Source organism: Phasianus colchicus, chromosome 3 (assembly GCF_987193195.1).
Source record: "Phasianus colchicus chromosome 3, bPhaCol1.hap1.1, whole genome shotgun sequence".
Lineage (NCBI taxonomy): Eukaryota > Metazoa > Chordata > Aves > Galliformes > Phasianidae > Phasianus > Phasianus colchicus.
Window position 1 is genome coordinate 50280420 of NC_143438.1, and position 25142 is coordinate 50305561.

Consider the following 25142-nt stretch of genomic DNA (forward strand, 5'->3'; position numbering starts at 1 on the left):
TTCACCCTTAGCTGCAGGTTCAAACTGAGAAGGATGCAGTCCTTGCGCTGTCCCTGATGCTTGTACTTTTAAACTTTAATTTTTTTCAGGTGCTTTCTGATACTTCATGTTCTACTTCCAACTATACTTCTAGTTATAAACAATATTCAATTGATGCAATTCTTGTAGCTGTATTTATAGCTTATCTCTAGCTTCCTTTCTTTTTCTGAAAGGAGATCACTTAAGTGTAGGATGCAGTAAAGTTCAACAAGCATGGTATATGCATAGGACATCAAAGACGACCTGTAAAAATGACAGTATGCATCAGTGTACTGTAAATTTAAATACAAACTCTGATTTTTTTTGTTCTGTGTCATCTTGAAAAGTGAGTCTGTTTGTACTACAGCTGGAGGAAGGTGGAAACTGGGCAAGCCATTCAGATTTTGCGTGTGCAAGAATGCTTCTTCAGGTTAAGCAGGTGAACAAGTATCATACTGAAAGCATCTTTGTTTAAGCCACAATAGTGGCCTTCACCTGTGTTCTTATCTTGATGCACCCTACAGTGAAAAAGGTGAGCAGCTGCATCTTGAACAAGGGGAAGAGCATGTGGAGTGCCTACCTGATGATAAACAGCCAACTTGCTTCATCCCTGGCTGTTCTGGCAACTTTGTATTCTGATGACTTCAAAGGTCTTTCTAGTTCTTTGTTCCTACAAGTTGTTTTACTATGATTTTGATGAGATACTGTGAAAATTCAATGACTTTCTCATTAACTGTTTTGGAGGAAAAGATTGAACACTATTTTTCTGTAAAGACAAAATAAACCCCACAGAAAACACTGAAGTCAACATGATTCCAGTGCATTCCTGGGAGTTATCTAATGGCTGAAATGCTGTTGTTCTGTATTATCTTTTTTCAAAAATCATCTCACTTTTTTTCTATTTCATGTGTCCATCCTAACTCTTCCTCTTTTTCCGCTCACATTCTCAAATATCTCTAACTCAGTTCTTCTCCCTGCCATCTCTGTCTCTCAATTTTCAAGCTATTGAATCGTTTCCTTTCCTACCCGCAACTCTTTTGCTTCTTCTATATTTAGTTTTCTGAATCTAATGATTGGAATTCTGTAAGACTACTCTTGTGGCAGGGGAAAATAAAATTCTTCAGTTTCCAGTGCAAAAAAAACAAATAAGATGTCATTGCCATAAATGGGCTTTTCATGAGCTTTCACTGACTTCCTGAGAGCTTCAAATTAATTATCTGATTTATATTGTCTTTATTTTTCTGTAGTGTTTCTTACCTGCTTCTGTGGTATTTGAAAAAACATGATTATCGAATAGGCATAATTGTTTGTTGGTTTTTTGGTATGGTTTTTTTTTTTTTTTTCCCTGCAATAAGAAAAAGGTTTCTTGAACACCTCCAGGGATGGTGAGTCCATTGCCTCTCTGGGCAGCCCATTCCAGTGGTTGACCACTCTTTAGGAGAATAAATTTTACCTAACATCCAACCTGAATCTCCGCTGGTGCAATTTGAGGCCATTCCCTCTCATCCTGTTATTAGTTATATCAGAGAAGAGGCTGATCCTCAACTTGCCACGATTTCTTTTGAGGCAGTTGTAGAGAGTGGTAAGGTCTCCCCTGAGCCTCCTGTTCTCAGGCTAAACAATCCCTGTTCCCTCAGCTGCTCCCTGTCAGACCTGTGCTCCAGACCTCTCGCGGTTTCGTTGCCCTTTTGTGGATGTGCTCAAGAGCCTCAATGTCTGTCTTGTAGTGGGACAGCCAAAACTGAGCACGGTACTCGAGATGCAGCCTCATCAAGGCTGAGTATAGGGAGATGATCGTTTCCCTGCTTCTGCTGGCAACACTATTTCTGATACAAGTCAGGATGCCATTGGCCTGCTTGGCCACCTGAACACACTGCTGGCTCATGTTCAGCTGAGTGTCGATCAACACCCCCAAGTCCATTTCTTCTGTTGTGGTAATGCAGGTCCACTGGCCTGAGTCTTCTCACAAACAGCATCAGAAACAATGAAAACTATGGGGTAGCTGATAGCTTTGACAGGGTGGTGTAGCCTTTTATTGGCCTCGCAATAATGTTGCCTCAGCTGTGTCTAACAACATGCTTAAAGAGAGCTTGATGCTCTCTTGCTGCTGGATGCTAGACACACATGAACTTTTCTGGGCCTCTAACTAAGTAAGGCAAACTGGTGGGATGCAGAGTCTCAGCATACTCCAGAGAGCACAGAAATACATCAATATTTGTTAAAAAGCTAGTAAAATGAAATATGCAGAAAAATGAAATATGCAGTCCAAACCTGAGAAATTCTTAACAAGAATGGGCAAAATTAGGGTGCAGTAACTTCTTAACTCCGGGATTTTTTCTTTAGATCTTTATTTAAATCTGTAGGTACCTAGTTATTTATGTGTTAGAAAATGTCAAGTATCTACTGAAGGAAAAGCAAAACAAAAAAACTTTTCAATGTTTCTTTTTTTTCTTAACCTGTGGTTGATTGCTGCATGGTTGCGTTGCTAAAATTTTCTGTTATTTTTTAAAACACTTTTCAGCCTTTATGGTATAAATATTTAAGGCATCTGGTTTTGGAGGATGCAGCTACTTTCAGGCACGTTTTGCCACTGAAGCATCTATGTGAAGTATTAACTTGGAAGAAATCTACAGTAGTTGGTACTACTCTGTAAGTTAGGCTGCATGTCAACTCAATGCATGCTATTCTGCCTTTCTGCTTTTAAATTACAACAGAGGGAAAAGTCAGTAGAAACTGATTGTATAGCTAATTAAAACAGTATGAAAGAAAGCAATTGCAAGAAGAGGAAATGCATCATAGGCAAGAGGAGAGGATGGTAAATGTTTAAATATGCTGCCTTCAAATGTCAGTTTTCTTCAGAGAATGCCCCCCGTAGGAGAACTCTGCTATTCAGCAGCATTCAACCTGTAGGGCAGAACATTTTGTATAGGAAAGGTGGAGGCTGGAGGCAGTAATGCTCATTGAGCTTTATGACAACCAATGTGAGAGGCACAAAACCAAAAACAGATTTTTAAGGTTTATTTTTCATTTTTGTCACAAGTTCCTTAAAATGCTTGAAGGGAGTGCAAAAAATTGGAAAGCATTCTTCCAGAGACAATGAAAGGGGAGAAGCAACTGAGAACAACAGGAAGATTTAAAAACGTGTGATGGGGGACACAGTGAAACACAACGAAACTTCAGTTGAAAAGGGTGGTTGGAAAAAAGAATGGATAAAAAGGTGAGAATTAATTTCAGTGTGTTTTGTGCCCCAGTTTAAAGAGCTAAATGTTAAGGTGCTTAAAATGTTTAGTAAGGGGCAAGAGTACGTACACATGTGTTTGGCTGCGAGCTAGTTAGAAGGAATTGTTGTCTTTTGATGACTGTTGCTTTGACTTATCTGTAATATTTTGATATTAATTAACTTATTAATTTCTTCATTGTGGAAGCTGGAAGAATTTGGGTCTTATATCTCTTCTGTATGCCTGTAGCTCTTACTTTTTTCCTTCCTGCAAGTCTTACACAAATTCTTGTTCATCTGCTGTAGTGCTTTTATTACTCCTGATGTACTTACTGCTGGGTAGCACACATAAGCCTTAGGCATACATTAACTTGTCTTCAGCCTTCCCTGCTTTCCTTTTCTGCCAGTTCTTCTGTTACTTTAAATATTTTATTTAATCTGTCCCATACTCTGTCAGTCTACAACTTTGTATGCAGAGACATCCCAATTCTTGCTCTTTTCTTGATATTAAAATCAGTATCTTCTGGATACACTTTTTAGTCTCTTCCCTTATATCAGTTAAAACCAAATCCAGAATTGCAGTGTTTAGCTTTCCACCTATCTTAGCACCATTTCTTCTGAGCTCATTTCCATCCTATTAACTGCAGGACGAGGGGAAATGGTTTTAAGTTGAGGGAGGGGAGATTTAGGTTGGACGTCAGGGGGAAATTCTTTACAGAGAGAGTGGTGAGGTACTGGGACAGGCTGCCCAGAGAGGTTGTGGATGCCCCATCCCTGGAAGTGTTCAAGGCCAGGTTGGATGGGGCCCTGGGCAGCCTGGTCTAGCAGTAGGTAGGAAGGTTGGTGGCCCTGCATGTAGCAGGGGGGTTGGAGATTCATGATCCTTGAGGTCCCTTCCAACCCTGGCAATTCTGTGATTCTGTGTCTCTACTTGTTACTGCATTGCCAAGACTGCTTTTTTTTTTCCCCTAAACATAACTTCCTAGTGCCTAGATATTCTTTTCTTCACTTCTCAGATTTTTCTCAGTGTTTTTCCTAACACTTTCTTGTATCGGAACTCCTACAGATGGGGCAGTGGCATGAATTTCTTGAGGTGCCTGTCATCTGCCAGCATTGTGCTGGATGACTGCTATCTGTTTGGCTCCTCTTTAACCTCAGACCTGTTACTGACAATCCAGAGAGTAAAGGTTTCATGCACTTTCTCTTCTGTGAAAGCTTATACCAAATGCTGGAATCATGTTCTGCTTTGTGACTGAACACGAATGCTTTTGTTACTCCTTTTCAAAAGTGGAGATGCATTCAACAATTCTCTCCTTTTTCCTTACTTGATGTTAGTCACCTGCTGCCATTTGCTTCATGGATTACTTGGTGTTAATGAGTTTATTTCTAGTAGAGAATAGTTTCTCCTTCCTTCTGTTGTGCTTAAGGGATTCTTCCTTGCAGGTTTAGGGAAAACTTTACTAGATTTACAGGGTTTGAATTATTGGAGCTTTGATAATGTGAACAATCACGTGTCACGTACTTTTTAGTTCAAAAGGCTTAAAAGCAACATGTAGTATCAACTTTAAAAAGTCTCAACGCTTCATCCCAAGTGCTTCTTGTTGTCAGCTTGAAATTTAATTGCTAATACTAAAATGCCACCAAAAATGTCACTGATATAACAGTAAAAATAGATCTTGCATATTTTCTGAGATGTGGATATGAGGCATCGTGACTACAATTTCTGTGAGCAGAAAAAGAAATATTTTCCTCAGTAGAGGATTGAGTGAAGAACAGAGAGGTCAATTTGAAAACCTTTCATTTTGTGTGATTACAGCCATGCTGCAAATGCCGTTTCAGTGTAAGAGAGGCCTTTAAAACATACCTTACTTTTTGATTTGTGCTGCAGGTCAGATTAGCTAAAATGGTTATTGTGTCCCCCTAGAGATTCCTGCTTGCTGCAAGACCAGACTTTAAACCCTATTTTTATTATTAAAAAGGCCAGCAGCAACAAAGACTATTTTACAAGTTCTGAGACGTTTTCATAGCAATTTGATCTTTATACACAGGTTTTTAGAACTCTTTGTACTGTAATTCTTCGTGTATATAAAAATCAGAAAAGGGGGAGCAGGAGCACTCATCTGCCACTTGCCTGGAGCTTGTCCCCCTCTTCACGCTGATCCTGAGGAATGAATTTGGGGTGGAACGTGCATTTGTCTCGATGTCATAGTGAAACAGCAGCATCTTTCAGTAGATGAAGCAAGTCAGATTGAGGGGGAAACCTGCGTTGTGGGTCAGTCTATGACAGGTTCATTCTGTCTCTCTTGAATTGCCATTATATACTTCTGTCTTGAAGACATAAAAAAACTGTTTTCAAGATACAAGTCTGAATGTGACAGTTTCTATTTATATCCTATTTTATTCAGAGATACCAACATTAAAAGAAAACAGCCCCACCATGAGAAACAATGCTAGATGTATTTGCCTTGTATTTCAGTACGGTGTATATACTAGTCTTAATGCCTTTTGCATATTGCAGTGATGTTTCTGCCCTAATTTGTGTGCTACGAATATGCCAGTTAAAAAAGATTTGACTCAGTCTTTGCCTCTTGCTCTTTCCTAATTTTGTTTAGGAAAATGCAACAATAGCTAGCCAGTCAGTATCCTCAGCTGTCCTTTGATGTTATCTTCACCATTTTCTTATCCCCATCCTTTAACTGCTTGCACAATGTTTGGGCATTAATGTTACACTTCTAAAGGGAACGGAACTTGTTGAAATGACGATTTTGCTGGCTTTGCTGTAGTTTGGATGATTGGCTGTATTTCTGAATGGGAATCCGTTGAGTACATTACGAAACTGAATGTTTAAATTTGTTTGTCTTAATTATGATATCAAAAAGAAGTCTGAGATGTCTAGAATGCAACAAGACGGCAATTTCCTTTTTTTGGTGTTGATTCTCTTGCTCTGAAGCTTTTGTCTGATTCTGGCTGATTGAATGATCTGACTAGTTATGAAGAAGTTACTGCAGGCACAGATTATAGTGCATAGGTGTTTCCAACATCATCTTGGGACTGCTTGGTGAGAGATCCATCAGCTCTGAAACATTTTATACAGCAAGGCCAGCTGGAGGTAGCCTTGGACAAGGTGGGGCACTAGCACTTCTCAAATTTAAGGGATACATAAAACCTTACAGTCCCTAAAAACATTCTTGTAAACAGAGAGGTATAACTTGAAGAAAAAAAATGCTTTGAGGGGAAGATATTAAGCACACAGAACTACGTTAATTCTGATGAATAAAGTTGTAAATGTTTACACTGAAAAGAAGAGCAAGAATAGCATGTGGTAAGTGAATGATGGTATCTAGTGTTGCAGAAGTACTGCTACTTTTCCGCAAGCAAAAGCCTAAAAACTGTGATCAGTGCTGATTTGTAAACTCTGCTGTTTGCATAACTGAATCATTTGTCTCATTCTTACACAAGAAAAAAGGCAACTACTCATAGCAAAGTCTTCATACCCCGATTTCTGTTGAAAAATCTTGAGAATGTGTGTTTTTTTGAGCTTTAAATGGAAAGATGTTCGTTTAGGAATCACTCACTGAAGTACCTTTTTTTCTTTTTTCTTTCTTTTTAATAGCCTAGCTAATTCACTGCTTGATGTGAAGCTGCCAGCATCAGTAAAATAAGAACAAGTCTGTCTATCTTAAGTAAAATGGTAGAAAAAATGACATTAAAGCAAAATTACAGAAGGGGAAAAAAACTATCCTTTGCTACTGCAACAAACAAACAACAGCAACAGTATTTCTTTATTGCAGATTCTGATTTAAGTAGTAGTAGCAAGTGGAGGAGGTAATTAATGTAGGAGCGACAAGCTCAGGTGGTCTTTCAAGTTGATTTTTTTCTTCAAGTGAAATCTCAGCTGAAAAGTGAGAAAAAATAAAAGGAAACAGTGTATTTCAGGCTTAATAAGTGAGATAACTGTACTGACTGAATGAGGAATTCCGGTTTATTTTTTAATGACTGGGGGGGAGGAAGGGAGGAGAACTCAATAATTCGCTGCCATGCTGTGGCTGTGTGTTCTTTTCTAAAAACACTGCATGCACACACATGCAGAGAACTCTGGTCCAAACAGATTTTGTAAGTTCTGAGAGCAGGGAGAGTGCTGGCTGAGGTGCTGTTGCAGTTGCATGTCAGATAATCCAAAGACTGGCATCAAACCTAGAGGTTTGTGTTGAAGGACAAACTCAGCCTGATGAAATAGAGAAGTTGTGTTTTCTTCAGGGAGAATTCTCCCTTCTGCCTGTGCTCCCAGCTGGACAGTTGAAACATCTGAAAGCAGTGTAGTTGTATTAGCAAAGGGGCAATCCAAGCTAGCAGGTCTGTCACCAGGCTTGCCTGGGTTGAGCTCCAGAACAGCTGGCATCTATTGAACAGAGCAAAATAGTATGTATCTTTAAGTGTGGACGTATGCCTTTCTTCTTCCTTCTCTCCTTCCTTCTCTGTTCCAGAAGCTATTTCCTATCCTCAGACATGTAAAAGAAAGGGAAGTCTTGCTTTTTTACTTGAGGTTAATAAAAATATTGTTGAAGAGATTTGCTGGCTACTTGATCTGGCTTTAAATAAATAATCCCATCTTAAGTCTGTGTAACTCAGGCAGAGGTTGTCTATAAAAATGTCTTTGCATTGAGGGATTTTGGAGGTGAGTGAAAACCAAATATATGCCAACAAATCTACATCTCTAACTTGCATGATATATTTGGAGATTCAAATACTTTCAGGGGAGGGCAGGGGAAAACATTAGTGAACTGAAAGCATCCTATTTATCTGAATAATGAGATATTTCAGAGTGGTTACATCAAGTTTATGGTTGGGGTAAAACAGCTTAAAGAGTTCTAGTCTTACAGTTGTGAATTGATATTGGGATCTAGGCATATTCTTATTCTGTAGAGCTCAGTAACTTCAACTTATAATGCAGTCACATACATCACTTCTGACGAAATGTTCTCTGCTAATCAGCAGTGGTTTCTGATGTAAGGAACCAGCAGAGAGGCTCCTGTTGTGACCCCGTTGTCTGTTACAGTACAGTCTCCATAGAAAACGTTATTTATGCAATACTGCCTGTAGGACTGTTAACATTTCAGGAACAACTTATTGGAATTTGTCAAGAGTGTCCAGAAAGACAGGAAATGATGCTGTCAAATATGTTGTTGCAGTAAGCATTTACTTACATATTACAGAACTGTCTGAAACAATGATTAAAAAAAAAAAAACAAAAAACACTAGCCTTTTAGGATTCTGTGTACTGTATTTAATGTAGGTGTTTTCTTTTTGAATTAGATGCAACAGTTGGAATTAGCACAAATGCAACAAAGAGAAGCTAACCTCACAGCTTTGGCAGCCATTGGACCAAGGAAGAAGAGACCACTGGATTCATCAAATGCTGGATCTGGGATAGAGGTACTGAGATGGTTTGCAATGACTTGCATGATGATGTTGTGTCTTCATACTGAACTATTTTCATTCTTCCCTGTAGGAAGAAATTTCTACAGGGAAAACGAATTCTCTTTTTACAGAATGATTGGTTACCTACAGTAAGGAAACCAGTCCATGTGTTAGATACTTGCAAGGGTTGCTTCTGGTAAACTTAATGGCATGTTTGTGTGTTATATCAAGAACTATGAAGAATGTTGTGTGTTGATTGAATAGAGTGGTGGCTCAGAGAAATTTCTGGAGGATAATACTACTGTAGTAGTCTTTCGTGGCAGCTAATTGTCATGGTCCACCAGCCGAATTCGTGGTAGCTTTGGATGGCTTTTTGAAATGAATTTGGCATTTGATTGTGCACTTCTTTCTATGTGCAGTGCATAGGGATTCTTTTTCACTATGCTCTGAATTTGTCTTGGCTGAATCACCAAAAGAAAACCACCATAAATAAATACATAAAGCTAGACCATTCTCTTCCTGCAGTGAGTCACATCTCTTTTTCTGTCTCATCCAACACTTTAAAAATGCCTTGAAGGTGGTTTTAACAGACCTTGGTCTGAACATATCTCTTAATGTTCTGCTGGAGATTAACTGTTTCCAAAACCTGGAAACAGTTAATGAGGCTGCTGAAGTTCTTTCCAAGAAGACTGACAGCCTGCTTCTGTTAGAAATCATCATCTTGGCTGAAAATGGGAGAAGGGTATTGCCAGCTGCATTGCAAATGTTGCCAGATTTGCCATTCTTTCTCATGAAGCCTCAATGCTGTATGAGTGAATGGCTGCTTGGCCTGTCACCTAAGCACAATGAGCAGAAGCCCCAGGAAGTAACTTGTGGTGGAAGTAGTGCTTTTCCTGTCTGATAAACCTTAAGGCTTTTTTTCTATTTGTGTCCTCAGAAGCTTAACTATATGCTTGAGTGAAAATACTCTCACATTTTTGCATGCTGTAATCTGGGAGGACCCTTGTATAAAGCTCAACTGATATTTGCAACATGACTTGAGACAGTAGTGGTATTTGTCCTGTCAGTTTTCTTTCAGCCTGACAAAAGACCTCTCTGAGGAGGTGGGGTAAACTTCTTCCTTTCTTTGTTGTTTTTTTTGTTGTTGTTCTGTTGTGGAGTCAGACACACAAGTCTTTAAAGGCTCACTATTTACTGCAAGTAAAGGGAAGGAACTGGTATCTAAACAAACTATAGAAAACAACATGATAAACTTTTGAGTAGCTACTCCTCACTTTTCTCCTGTTTTTTAATGCACATACTCATGAAGCTGGAAGCACAGGCTATTTTTTTTATAATACTCCTGGAAAGATTTGGAAAAAAGAGTTCAACATGAGAACTTTTCCCCCTCCTTTTCTCTTTTTTCCCAAGCTTCTATCAAATAACTGTTCCTCTTCTTCATAATGGTTTCCTACAATTATTGCCAGATTTATTTCTGAATATTTAACAAGTCTACCTGTTGGGTGCTTTTCAGTTATCTCTCATCAGCTGCAATGTATCAGTTTTATTAAAAGCTTTACAGGATTGTGCCAAAATGAGAGGAAAAGTGTTGGTGTTATAAGGTGGCAATCCATTATTTACATTGTCATTTTTAAAAAAGAACGTGCAGACTGTGTCTAAAGCTCACCATAAACATTATCACAAATGTATCTGCTATTTTTAAGATGTTTCTCTCACAGATTACCTTACTAATTACTGAGTTGTAAGGGAAGAAGGGGAAAGTAATTCTGCTAATGAAGCTACTTTTGTTCTCACATGCATTCCAATGCCTAGTACTTAAGCTTCATGCTATCAGAAAGCAATTCTCTGATTCTCTGGAGTTTTTTTTTCTTATGAAAAAAATTGAAATTATGCAGAATGACAAACTTGTGAAGGCTCTTTATATTTAAGCATTTAAGTGTCCCAGTATATCCAAACAAATTTATAAAAGGCTTAAGACTTCCCATATAGAATAAAAAATGGTTTAGACAAACACTATATTTCAAGAAGCAGAACATTTGTAATACGTTCATGATAACATGGCAAAATATTCTGAGCAGTAAACAACATTCCATTCTTCAAAGATGAAAGGAGGTTTTGAAACTGAAAGCAAGTACAATTGGCCTTAGGCTGATACACATTTGGGCATCTTTAAAATCATTTTTTCGGGCAACCTGTCTGAGAATAATTTAAACAGGCAGGATGTACTTTCTCATTTCAAATTGCAAATACAGACAGCTTCACTCACAAATAATATTAAATGTCAGAACTTCCCGACTGTGCAATGTCAAAAAGTAAATCTGTGCATAATACTCCTGTGACCATTTTTTAAGCCTAATATCTTGACAGACAGGGATGATGGAAGGAATTATTCCTGAATATGAGTGATCCTTTGATAGTATTGAATGAAATCACTGATGTTTTTTTAACAGAGACTTCTTCAACTTGCCTAATGTTCTTTGTACAAAGTCTGTATCTCTTTAGTCTCTGCTACAGCAAAGTTGTGCATTCAGCTTTTTTAATCATTGCCTACTGTAGTAATTAAAGGAAATGAATTCTTTCAAGCTGTTATTGATGTAAACTGAAGCCCTGAGGTATTTGGAGAGACAGGGAAGAAATAATCAGTTACACTGTTGAAAAAGTGAAATACTGCAAGCAAATTTCATATATACCTTTATCCTTTACCAAAAAGTAATGGATACTGAAAGAGTGCAGCTTAAAAAACTTGGTTGGAATTGGTTTTGATATCTTCTGGTGTAGTAACAGTAATTGTAAAGTGTGTGAAACAGCATTTCGTTAGTAGACTGTTTCTCCTTAAATGAATGTTTTATTTGAGATGGTTCCTCTGCTCAAAGTATCTGCTTCTTTCACACTCAACCACTGGGCTTTGTACTTCTTCTGGAAAGTCCTTTTTCCTGGGGTATTTGAATCTCTGGTTATTACTTGTTCACCATACCTTATTCTCTTAAATTATGATTTCTTTACTTAAGTAGACCTGTTATGGATTGTTTTAATTCAGGACCTAAAATGTGATGGAGCACAAGCATGTGCTTTACAATTAAAAGTGCTTAACAGCAGGCACATCACTTCGCAGTGTGGCGGGTAACAAATGAACGTAAATCCTGCTCAGATGCTCCTGCCCAGAGGAGTTTTTCTCAACTAATTTGGACCTAAAAGCATTATAAAAGGGGTAAATTGTATCCTGCCCTGTTTATTTATTTTTTACACATTGCTGCACTTGAAACAATATTAGGGGCAAATCTATGAAGATCACAAAATTAAAAAGTCAGGTCCAGGAAAAATAACAATTTATTGGAAATTCTGTAATTTTCTTGTTTCAAACACTACTTGGGGGTAGTTTTTCATGTTAATTTTATTTTGCACTTTGACTTTATTGCAACTTGACACTTGAATGTTGTTCAGGAATAACAATTTCAGAAGATCCTGGTCAGAAAATCCATCTATTGTGGTAATTGATGCTACTGGTATTTCAGAAGTGGTAATATCTTCATCTCTCATTCTGGCCCTTATTCTGGGTACAAAAGTGTGAGAAAGTCTTTTAGATTTGATTCATGTGTGCTTTGGGGTTTGTGTATTTGTTACCTCTTTATGCTTCCCCATCTTGGAGGTATGTGGGGAATACTAATGAATTAGAGTAGGAAGACTTGAGACGTAACTTATCTTGAAGAAAGGGAGACCACTTCTTGTAAAAACAAAGCCACAGATTTATTTTCCTGATCTCAGGTGCTGTTTCGTGGCTTTTTTATTAGTTAGTAGCATACACTGTGATGTTCTCAGTATTAAGAAATAGTCAAAATTATTTTTGATTTAATTTTGCTGCATTTCTGATGTCAAAGTCATTCAGAAAATGGTTTTGTCTAGTTCTCACTATAGCTGTAGTCTTAGAAGTTTGAAAACCCATCTAGATTACTTCCTTTTTTTTTCCTGAGGAATCAGGCTGCAGTTCTGACTCTGTAAGCTTTTTTTTTTTTCCTTCAACTGAAAGTGTTACAGTTCATAACTTGTCTTCCATCGTGAACTAAGAGCAGTGGTTTTTGTGCATTATCACACAGTAGGGAAGAAAAAAAACTATTTTTTGAAAGTAGGGAGACTGAATGTTACTTTTTTGATCAGCATGAAAAAAAAAAAATTGGTTGGACCATTCTTTTACTTTACATAGTAGAACTTTCTTGAATGCCTGCATGTCAATGTAACTTTTTGGGAGAGTGCTTTTTTCCTCTTCTGTTTTCTAGCTTAATGATAATTAATGATAATGTAGCAACCGTTTGGAAGTGTTGAGGTTTGCCTTGCCCCAGAGTGCTATTGTGTTGTATCCTTCACTCACCTTCTCCCAGGCTGGTCACATTGGGGTACTGTTGCAGAAGCAAATGGCAAGGCTGAAATCTTGGGGTCAGTGTATAGGTATTCAGATACGTTCTCTCTGCAAAACACCTAGCTCTTGTCAACAAGCATGAAATAATATACTTCTGGAGGTGATGCACATCTTCCAGTAGTGCAGTGCACAACTAAGTTGGCATTTTCTTTCTCGAAAGAAATTTGGCAAGAAGAAATGGGAGAAATAGATATTCTATGCTGGTCATTATTCCGTTTTTAATATTGAATGTGAATGGAGAAAGCAAGCTTGTTGTCTCCTCTTTTAGGGCAAGCTCTGTGCCACATCCAATCATTGTTAGCAGAACTTAAATTTACTCTGCTTGTTTTACAGATTAGGATGCCAGTATGCATGTGGATCAAACATATTCTGTAAATGGTGCATGTTTAAGCTTTGGAGATATTCTTTGGGCTGACCCAGGAAGATCTAAGCCATTGAGCAACAAGTCCTTTCTTGCAAAATGAAGGAAAACCAAATGATTGAGGAAGAGAGAGTTTGTTTTCCCACAGTGTGACAATCAAATTACCATGTTGGTTTGGTTTTTTTTATGTTTGAGAAAGGAATGCGTGGCAGTCAAGGGAAGGGGCATGTGGCTTCGCACTACTAGAAGGGTTAGCTTAAGAAGTTACTGCCACCTTTTTGACTTCCTGAGAGGACACAATAGCATAATCCATCTTCTTCGATATTTGTGTGAAGGATGTGACTGCCTAAATGTGAATTAAACTTGGTTCTGCAGTGAAGGAGGATGAGTTTGCTGCCCTGTGTGTATCTGTGGGGTACAGAGAAGCTTCTGGCTGCTGTTTCATATTGGTACATGATAATCTGCTAAGGTATTTTCTTAAAAGCTACAGAAAATGAATTTAAAATTGATCACTTTAAATTAGACCTAGACTACTCGCATGTAAGTAGGTCTTCAGAGCCAGGCTACAAAATCTGTCTACACTTGAGAGGTTTTCTTCTTCCTCTTAGTGAGTGTGTCTCTCTGTGTCAGTCTCTCTCTCCTTTCTCTGTCTTAGCCCATTGTGAGACATAGATCTAAAGCGATACAGGAGAGTTATTCTTTTTTTCTACTTCGCATATGCATAACATACGCAGACTTTTGGTTTTGTTTTCTAGTTCTTAATTCAAGCTGTTGGACAACTGAGGAGTCTACAGAATAGTTATACCTTTGGGGAAGGTATGAGAAAAGATGCTGAAGCTATACTAGTTAGATCTTGCAGCAGATATGTGTGCAAACCCCTATCAGCTATGGAGTTTCAATTTGAGCTCTGAATTTCCTGGCTGCTGTCAGTCTACGCCATACATACACTCAATGTGAATTTTTCCCCCTGTAAATAGGACAAAATATTCCTGCCTGCCATTCATTCATTTCAGAACCACAGTTCATCGGCCCACATTGTGCTCTCTCTGTGCTAGATGGGAACTTAATTCTTCTTATGTGTGAAAGATATCTGCAATTTAAATGACTAATTGCATTGTAGCTTTAGGCTGAACATATTGGTAACGCAGAAATGTTGATGACATGTGAAGGGTCAAGCAATTTATAATTTAGTTGACAATACATTGCTTAAAAAGATGTGGCAAAGAGCCAGAAAATTTCAGCTTAATAATTGTCTATTAACTAACATGACATATTTGTATAGTATTCATTACCTCCAGGTACAGATTAAGCATCTGATGTAGCCACACGAAGTGACATGCGTACATGAATCTTGGGCATAATAGTGAATAAACTGACGTTGCATTCACAGTAATTTGTTTCAATATGTAAAGCATGTTGTTGCCTACATATGAAAGGACTTGTAGGAATACTGCAATGAAATCTGAGGAAAATGTGTAGTTGGATAGCATTCTCTGTTGTATAGATCTGACAGCTTGGTGAGACTTCTTTGTAGACTACAGATAACATCATAAATATACATGTTTGTTTTCAGCTGTATGCGAAAACAGTCAGGAAACAGATCTGAGCCTTTCAGACATCAGCTTGATCTGTCCTAATGGTCTATGAGATTTAAATGTCAACACATGAAAAACAAGAACAACTTCTTAAAAAATAAATCTTTTTTTATAAACATTGAGTAGCATAGTATTTTAGCATTGCGAATGTGGGAGTATTTCTGGAGACTGTGAGGCTTGACAGAATAGGCAGAATCAGTATGCTGGTTTGCCAACGAAGTATCAACTTCTTTCACTTTGCCTAAATTCATTCTAGCCTAAATTATGCACTTATTTGCATAGTCAACATTTCCACAGTTCTGACAGGTTGTCTTTCTTATCAAGATCCAGAAAGGTGAGCACTTCATATGTTTATGGCTTTTTTTAATCTTTTTTTCCCTTTTATGAGACAGGAGACTGATGTACAGAACACACTAGCTATCAGAGAACTCAGTGTGGCCACAAGTGAGTGGGGGATTGAACCTGAATTAGAGTAGTTGCTCTGGCTGCTGTTTGTACCACCTTCCAACAGTGTATCTGTTACAAACAGCTGCAACTTCTCAGTGTTTACAAATGCCATTGAAAACTGTCTCCTTACTGTTTCCTTTTTTTGGTGATATTTTTGTAATGCGCAGCAAAGCTGCACTGGTAGCTTACTCTCTTGGCATCTTAGCTTTGAGGCTTAAAAGTGTGCCTCACCAAAAATTAAAAGGAGAGCTCGTGACTCTATTTTTAACATCTGACTGAAGTTTGCTGCCTTAAAGTGCACCTCTGCGAAACCACACCAAGAGTTGAAAATTCTGAATGCAGTTGATGTGAAGCCATTAAATTTGGGAAGGGAATGTGTTCTCTGCCAGGTGAGCTCACTGAGCCTGCTGTAGGTTGGTGGAAGGTAGGGTTCTGCTGACCTTTGAGTGTTGCTTCAAGTCCTGTGTAATAGCTCTGAACAGCTCTGGTATTCCTGCCACTGCTTAAGATGCAAACTTCTATATTGTGTGCTCCAAGTACCTGGGAGAGTAGGAATTAGGAGAATGATGGTAGCTGAGGTAAAGGAAGAGCCTTGTCTTTCAGCCTTACTGTCGTGACAGCTGTGGCTCTGTGTCAAATTCGCTCTTGCCGTTGAAAAGAGAATCAATATTTAATTCTCTGTCTGGCCACTGGAGAGAGCTCTAAAGATCTTAAAGTTGTGTTACAGGAGCAGGCTCCTGACGACAGGAGCTGCAAAACAGGTATGGAACTGCTGCAGGAGCTCCACAGTATTTTCTGTTGCCACAGTCAGTAAGAGTAACTGATCTCTGTTAGGAATATACAAAAGGCTATGAGGATCACAAAGCCGTGTTGCTCTGACAGTGCTGCTGATTTGACTGGACTCTGAGGGTATGTGAAGCACAGAACTGCAGCCTGTGTAGCCTTGTGTTGCTGACTTTAAGCCTGATGCTCTGCATGCTGTGAGAGGTGGTTTCCAGTAGTGCAGAGCCCAATTGCTGCAGTACCTTGCTTAACTTATAGATGGGGTCTGTAAGCTGTACTAAAGCTGCAGCATTGCTGCTGATATCCTGTTGGGCTGGCAGTACCTGTGCTGGGTAATTCTCCTGCTTGTTTGCTCATTGAGGTACTGATAATTAAAAGCCTTATTTTTCAGTTCTCTTCAGAAAAAGATGACAAAGGTGTCTGAGGGTAGACAGAGGACTTCTGCTATGAAGAGCCTCCCAAACTAACAAGACAGTTTTTTCTATTTTTTGCACAGCAATTTGCTGCCCCACTGGAGAGAAACATAATAGAGATATCTGGGAGTAAGGTACAGACTGGTGTTGTTCTAACATGAATACTAATGTCTGAAAAGCAGCATCAGGGATCTTCTGTTCAAGAAGGAGTATATGAAATGCAAAGTAAAGGGCTGCTGGTACTTGTCTAAGGAAAGATGAAGGAACTTGCTCAAGAGCAGGTTTCTGGGAACAGAGCAGCAGAGTGCCCTTCCATGAAGTACCTTCTGTGTCAGCTGCAGAGCTCAGAGTGAGGCACTCATTAAGCTCTTTGACACTGAAGCTTGTGTGTGATGGTTCATTGCAGTATGCAGGTGACAACATAACTTCAAGTGTTTTTACTTCTGGTTTCTTAGTGTATTATTACAAACGGACACTATATCACCCTGCGCTGTTTGTTCCAGTGTTCAAAACTTGTAAAAGACCCATGCTTCCATGCAGCTGTGAGAGGCAACTAGTTAGTGCTCATCCCCATGTAAACTGATCAGAGACATGCAGGTGGTTTTGGAACGTAGGACGAGTTTCCTGACCATGCAGAGCCTGTTTGCAGTCCAGCCTGCATCCCAGAGCTGGGATGACCTCTGCTGTGCTGTGCAACTACTTTGATTTTAAGCCATCTTGCACTTTGACAGAGGGGCCTTTTTTTTTTTTAACATGAATGTGGCAGCCATTGGTTTAGATATGTTCAGTAGCTAGCTGAAGAGCCCCTCAAATACTGTACTCAGCTCTGATAGGCCTGTTTGATGTCGTGTGAAATTGAAAAATATGAGCTGTCTTAGCAAACAGAAGTCCAGTATAAGCTTTGGCCTTGGAAGTGACTTTACTGCAAAACATCACTCTGTGTTCCTGCATTGGGCATGATGGGTAAGAATTTAAGCATAAACAAATCCATAATTCTGTCTCAAGCATGGGCAGCTTCTCTGTTTTAACAGCTTGCTGCTCTGATAGCTTCCAAAGCAGACTCGGAGATTTGTGATGTCTGCCTTCTTTTTGTAAGGAGGAAAACTGCATTGGCTTTGGTTTGCATCTTTCTAAAGGTAAGTCTCGTAGTCTAATGACAATTTAGAGAGAAAATACTTTCCCCTCCGTAAAGTTCTTTGAATTACAAAGGACATTACTGTTGGGTTCCTGCAAACCCTTGGGGTTTGTTTCATTTATAACATTGCCTCAGGCCTTCTGCTGCATCCTGTTGGACTGACCTCCTTTTCAACCCGTGCTGGCAGCTGCATTGCAGAGCTATCTTTTCCCTGGATCCTTCGGGGCTGTCATATGACAAACTTGAACTGTGACCCCCTTGTGTCTTACCAGGACAGCAGTGCCCTCTCTATGCTATGTGGCCAGCAGTCTTCCCCACACACGCATTTGTTCCAAGCCATTTAACAAACTGAAAGTTTCAAATGATGGCATTTCATAGTGTTTAATAGTATCGACTGTAAAGCAAATGAAATGGTGCTGAATACCCTGCATGCTGCTAGTAAGAAATACAGCTTCTATTTCTGCAATATGCCCTGGGTTTTCCGTGACTAGTATGTGCTCTCTGGTGAATCCTTTTCTTTCCTTTTTTTTTTTTTTTTTGTAAATAAATTTCAATGCTTTCCTTCTAACAACAATAGCATTCACGGCTATAGATAGTCCACCACTGATATTTGTATCTAATATATGGGTTTTTAAACCAGATTTCCCTAAGCAAAGTGGGCAAAGTCATTTTGCTGAAGTCTTACAGAGTGTTAGGGTAAGAATTGATACAGTTAGCACAGCATCCAAGCAACACCATCTCCAAGTGGTGTTGATGCTGGCAGGCATTGCCTTGCTGAAGTTACAGAGACTGAGCAGTCGTATTTGTACAAATTGCATTCATTACCAAGAACCCTCCAGTAGTGATAAGAGACTGGCTGTGTAGCATAGATTGGCTCCAAGATAAGTAGCCAGTCTATTGTGCAGCTCATGGTAATCTTCCTTCTCTCCACCCCTAATAATAAATCTTGGGACATTTTGGAATGCATGGGGGTTGCTCATTCCAATAGCCTGAATGTATAACTACATCATCTCCACACCAATTGTGCTTTCATAACCAAGCGAGGCTGCTGTCTGAAATGGATAGGCTTGGATACAGCACTCCAAATGCACAGATGCTTGGACTGTGTTTATGTCTTGCTTTTGTAAAGGACATTTGACAGGTGATGGCCAGGATAAGAGTTTCTTCTGGCCACGTTTCAAGGCTCATGCCCATCACAGTGATGGTTTTCTTTAAGAAGAGATGTAAGCATCTGGAGTTCTTGCAACTAGGAGTACAACACAGCTCTGCACAGTAACAGTGGTAGTACCACCTTTGTTGTGAGCTTGTAGTGAGAAAGCACAGCTGTTTAGTATGACTTCAGTGAAACAGCAGTTACCTATCTTACAATCATACAGTTTAAGGAAAAAAAAAGGAATTTTTTAGTAAGAATTTTTTCATTGCTTTGACTGGAGTAAACCATTAACTGGCATATGTTTGCTTTGTCTTTTGAAGTATCTAATGTACCAAGGGCATCTGGATTTCTGGTTTGTAACAAGTAAAGTTAAAAAATATCAACAGGTTACTTCTATGCAAGTAGGCAGTACAACCCAACCAGTTTGATTTAAAAACTTTGTATTGACATGAAATGTTAATGTTTTTCTCTTTTCTTTCGCTTTCTGCTCTTAGGGTTTGAACAGCAATGGAATTGCTCCTGGGTCATCAAATTTTAGCCTTACAAAACAGCTTCTTCGTCCAAGAATAACTCGTGTCTGTCTCAGGGACTTGATATTCTGCATGGAACAAGAGAGGGAGATGAAGCATTCTCTAACCTTGTACCGTGCTCTTCTGAAGTGATCTGAATTTCACATTTCAACTTGCTGTCTACTGCCAAAGAAAACACTGAAGCATTGTTGCACTGTCTTGAAATTCCAATTTCTGGAAAACGATCCGTTGTAAGGATAACTCTTGTTTACAGATAAACATTTTTATTAAATACCTAACTTAGCACCGGTAGGGTTTTTAATAATGTTTGGCTTAAACCAGTCTGTAAACCAGTGAAAACACTGAGCTGTACACACAAGTCCCTGACTGGCTTGCATTTATGTGTCTTGCAGGCTCTGAGGGCTTGATATGTGTACCTAGTTTATGTATGTTACTTGCTTCAGTACTCCAGAATCTGCAACATCTGTTTGTAGTGCCTTCTTCTAATCCAACCTTATCTAGGGGACAAGTAACTCTTTAAAGGCACTGCACAGCATGACAATTGTATTTATTCATGAACCAGCAGTCAATGAACATGCTAATGTATTGCCTGTTTGTCTCGACAAATCTCCTTAAATCAGATGTCCTTAAATTTTCTGGGTTTAGAATTACTATTGAATGTTACTTTGTGGAGCAAAGTAGCAAACAGAAGGAGTGAGGGACACTTCCTCTTCCCCACAACACTTCAACTGTCCCCTTCCCTTTTCTGCTGAGAAAAGTGATTGAGGGAGGATGAACAAATTGGACATTCTTGTGGTTAAAGTACACCAAGCAGTTGTAGGTAGGGCATACTTTGATGTTTAGGAAAATCTGGAGTTAGTAAACTTGAATACAGGGAGTAAAAAAAGCCTGAAAAAGAAGGGTGAAAAGAAGAAACTGATTTCTTACGTTTTTCTTTGTGTAGGTAACAAAAAAAAAAAAAAAAAGCAATGGATTTAAGCATAGATTTAGAAAGAAATGAACCAAAACCTGGGCTTATTGCAAGAAAGGGAAGACTTGAGATATGTTAAATATTCTGAAACTTTACAGCTAGAGACTCTTAAGGAGATGCATAGTATTTGCAAAGCACAGGATTCACTGCTTTACTGAGAATACTGATTTAGTTGTCAGCTTAATGTTTATCATACCTTAATGTGGTATAACAGGGAAACTTTTCAGGTAGAAAGTAGTTAGTTTAGTCAGTTGCCTTGTTTCCATTCAGTAAGGAGGATGTCTCCAGACTACCAAGACTGCTAGAATAGATTGAAAGATTTTCTGCTCTGCTGGTAAAGATTGCCTTGCGGTAGGAGGGAAAAGCTCCAGGTCACCCTTCTCCCCAGCCTCTAGACACGTTGCCTCCCATGACACAGTGCTGCATAGCATGGCTGCTTCCCAGGACAAGTGGGAAAGGCACTGATATATTGAATGGCTTCCTGCTAAAACTTATTTTCTTTCAAGGAACAAGCTTCCTATGGTTATTTGGCATGCTACTTTAAAACTTAAAGTGATAACTTAAACACCCTCTACCATCAGAACCACTGCATATAGTTACCAAATTCAGTAAGTTTTGAGTCAGGTTTTTTTTTGTGTGTGTGTTGAAACAGTAGTAAACAAATTAGCAAATGAATGCTGTAAATTATTTATATATGTATATATGGCATATATATATATATATATAAAAGAAAAGCAGTACTTTGACTAAGCTATAGTTTGCGAGATATTGATAGCATCAGGCAAAATTGTTTTGTATAATTAAATGCTTAGCTTTACTTTTTATGTAAAGTGCAGCATTTTCCATATTTGTGTACTGTATCTTATTGATCAGATGTTTAAAATTATTTTAAATACTGCATTAAAGCAATTATTTTATTAAAAATAATAAATAGCTAACTTTGTTTATTCCCTAGTATGAGAAATTCAGCATCTGAAGCTGTCATCACCGTGACTAATGGCATGGTTCTGAGAATGAGCCCCAGCTATCTGCCCATCACGGTGATTGGCACGGTTACCCAACCTGAAGTGTTAATGATAAGCATCTGTTTTCTAAGGTTTTTAAACAGAACTGGGTGACAGAGCAAAAAATTACTTGAAGGCAAGTGGATGGGGAGGGGGGCAGAGTAAAAGCAACCCCTCATTTATCCAACTTCCCCTGTCAGTCAGCACAGAGCTGTTTTTTTTTTATCAGCTGAACAGAAGTATTTAGCACATGTTCTGGAAAGTAGAAACACAGAAAGCTTCTCAGACCTCAGCAACATGCAATGGAAGCAGTGTCCTAAATTGTTTTTGAAGCAACTCACAACTAATTAAGTGCAGGTAGGAGAACACAGATGAGCATCTACATATGGGCCTGCCTGTTCTTCAAACCAACGAGACCTTTAAAATAAAAGATATTACAGAAAATAAATTACACGATAAATAGATATACATAATAAACTTCAAAAGACAATTGAATGTTTTTATTGCCTGCTTGCAACAGAGATTATGTGCTTTCGTTACTGCTGTCACAGCAAGTTGCCTCTGTTCAAAACTTAAGGAGGAAGAGCAGGCGTTTTCCAAAGGTTTTTCAGCAGTTTCAGGCCTGACTTCAGACAGAAGGAAGCATGGTGAAGGTGCAAAGGCTAAAACTACTTGTCTTCTTCCTGAGGCTTCATCCTGTGTCTCATTTAAGCTCACCTTTGCTTCTGAGAAGAGCAGGTGACCCCTTTGCTCTGCTGCACCAGGAGTTAAAGGAGGGATGGCCGTGGGATTATCTTCCCCTTTTTCCCAGACTCACCATCATTTATGGGAAAGTGAATTGTTCTTTACACAATAAAAACTCAGTTATGAGATGATGAAGACGAACCCTGACATTGTTCTTCCATGCTTCTTGGTTGCTGGGATGCTTGTGTTCCAGCCTCAGCACTTAGCAGCAGAGCCACTTATGCCATGGATGCTGCAATGGGTCTAAAGCTTACCCCAGGCACTTCCTGCTGTCCAGATGGTCTGTTAGTGTGGTGCCTCTTTCTGATGCACCAAGCTGTCCAGGGAACTATCCATGGCATTCAAGTATTTTGCCTTCAGAGAAAACAGTATATCCAGCTGTGTGGGGGAAACCTGTTGTTGCTGGCTCTTGATTAATACCGTTTTAACAACATTGTACTACACAGGACTTTCTAAGTTACATGGGAACAAAAGGGGCCTTGCACTCTTTCTCCCTTTGCTGCTTTTTTCCTTTATTGCCATTTTTGAGTCTTAATGCTGAATCCACTTGCCAGCTCTTTGCACTGTCTTTGACTCCAGCTCTCCCCCTGGGAAGGACTAGCTGAAGCACACAAACACACCCTGCAGCCTTGTTCTAGGTTTAATGAGGAAGGTAGCAGGGGCCTGGGAGATTGCTAGATGATTCCTCAAAGCCATCATGCTCTCTTGGACACTGACACGAGTAGCTTAAGGCTACTGTTTGCGTCAAGTTGTTCTAGGCCTGCTCTCTTGTAGGGACCTGTGTCCTACCATGTGAGTGCACTTTGCCTGGAAAAAAATGCTGTCAGCTGCTCTCTGGGTTCATCTGTTTGCTGTGTTCTCTTTGCTTTTCTCTTCATTTGCGATCACTGGGATTAAGAAGGAAAGACAAAAGCAAATGAGGATGTCCTAAAGGGGTAGGCTGCCCAAGTGATTGGACTTGCCCTCAGTAACTTCTCAAACAACAGCTGCTGAATTTCTGAATCCAAGCACTGTACATGTTTACCTCTGTATGTACCACACTTGATGTCTGCACATGTGAGATTGTTTTCCATGGACTCAGGTTTGGAGCCTGCAGCTCTGGAGGTTACAGGAATCCACAGTGAAGGCTTCCCTCAGATGGCCACAAAAGTAGTACAGAGTCTGAAGAGCTATCATACCTGACATTTTGCCATTTCTGGCACTAGCTTTTCATCAGTCAGTGGTTTGTCCCACCCAATCCAGTTGGAAGGCTGCCTTGCATGCCTGCCAGTCACAAGGCCTGTGTTTCACTTGGTGCAGGCCTTTGCAAGCTAGACAAGCACCCCTCTGGGGCTTTTCTCTTATTTTGAAGGCATAGGCAAGAAACCCAGGTTTTTCCTTCCAAGATAGGTCAGTCATCGTTCCTAGTGCCTTTTCTGATACAGGCATGAACTGATCACTCCTTTACTGCTATCTGTAACTATTCTTCCATGTTAGTTGCTAACTTTGTGGCCCTGTCCCTTCTCAGGATCCTCTATTTTATAGCTTCCATTACCTCTTGTCCTATCACAACATGCCTTCACAAGAAGTCTCTTTCCATCTTTCTTATAAGTCTCCTCTTAAAGTCTTAAAAGTCTGCAATCAAGTCTCCTTAGAGCTTTCTTTTCATTCTCACAGGAAGTTTGTGTTTCATGGTGGCCAAGGCTTCTACCACTAGGCCCTACTATATTCAAGAGTTTTCTACAGATCCTTGTAGCAGTAGGTCTTTCTAAGCTTTTACAAGACATTTCCTTGGCAGGTATCTTTCTTCAGAGCCAAGTTGGATGGGACCCGGGGCAGGCTGGTCTAGTATTAGATGGAGAGGTTGGTGGCCCTGCCGTCTAGTATTTGGCGGCAGGGTTGGAGATTCATGATCCTGGAGGTCCCTTCTAACCCGGGCCATTCTGTGATTCATGCCTACCTGAGGGTACCTGACACTCATCTGTTCTCTTTTCCCACACCACGGAGATGGTCTCTGTGGGTAGAGCCAACACTACGAAGTCATCCTCCTCTCAGCAGCTCAGTGTTTTCCTTAAGAATTACAGTTATCGGTAAGCAAATTATTCTCTCTGCTAGATCACAGAGAATGTTATTCTAAAATCAGTTTGAGGTGAAAACCTGTCTTTAAAAGAAATGCACAACTTCCTCTAAGGTCTGAGCTCCTGGACATGAAACTCCAGCAACAAGGCGAGAGAAATTCCTGAAGAAGATGCAAGTGTCTGTATATTAAAATCCTTTGATACTTTTGTGCAAAACTGTGCAGAGAATAAAGACCCCCTTGAAGAGCTGATGAGCTGAAGTACTCAAGAAGAAAGATAGGAAAAGGAGATTGAGAACTGAGGTATCTTCTCTCTCAACAACTCTGGTACATTTACATGCTTTCTGGTATAGGCTTTTTTTTTTTTTTTTTTTTTAACAGAAATCACATAAAACTGCCCTTGTAGAAGAAGAAAAGAGGTCCATCGAGGTAGGTGAGTATGTGTATGCAGGCTGTATTTTTAATGAAGCAGACTTATTGGATAATTACTACTTGGGAAAAATCCTTAAATTGTTACTTCCTGTTCAAGGCAGTTTTCACTCTGTGTTTCTCAAAATTTGGAGAAATCCTCTGTAATCCTATCACTGCACTTTGAAGGAGTAGCATGAAAGGTGACCACCAGCTTCAGTGCTGTACTCCAGGCAAAAAAGCTAGAGTGCTGCCAGGTATGGGGGAATGTGTTGTTTCCATGGGAATCGGTGGCCCGACTGATGCTGAGAGGCTGGGATGAGTAGATATGGCATGGTCTGTTCAATATCTCAAAGCTGGAGCAGTTTGTACTGATGTGAAAACAAACATGGAAGGAGGCTTATAGCCCATCTAACTAGCATTGAGCTGACACAGTCATCAAGGGTTGCGCTACCTTTTGTCAGGGCTAGGGCTGTAAT

General features: G+C 39.5%; 1 protein-coding gene across 5 annotated transcripts in view; it reads left to right on the forward strand.

Annotated features, from left to right (window-relative positions):
• Nucleotides 1–24596, forward strand: part of TAF4B (TATA-box binding protein associated factor 4b) — a 74399-nt gene extending 49803 nt beyond the window's left edge. For 4 of the 5 annotated variants that reach the window (XM_031612956.2, XM_090137492.1, XM_090137493.1 and 1 more), the window contains 2 exons: nucleotides 8549–8668; nucleotides 19446–24596. In XM_031612956.2, the coding sequence (XP_031468816.2) occupies nucleotides 8549–8668; nucleotides 19446–19613 (288 nt within the window). In that variant the 3' untranslated portion in view covers nucleotides 19614–24596. Of the gene's footprint in view, nucleotides 1–8548; nucleotides 8669–19445 lie in introns of those variants that run through there. The other variant, XR_016465143.1, reaches the window with a different exon arrangement.
• Nucleotides 24597–25142: the final 546 nt, after the last annotated feature.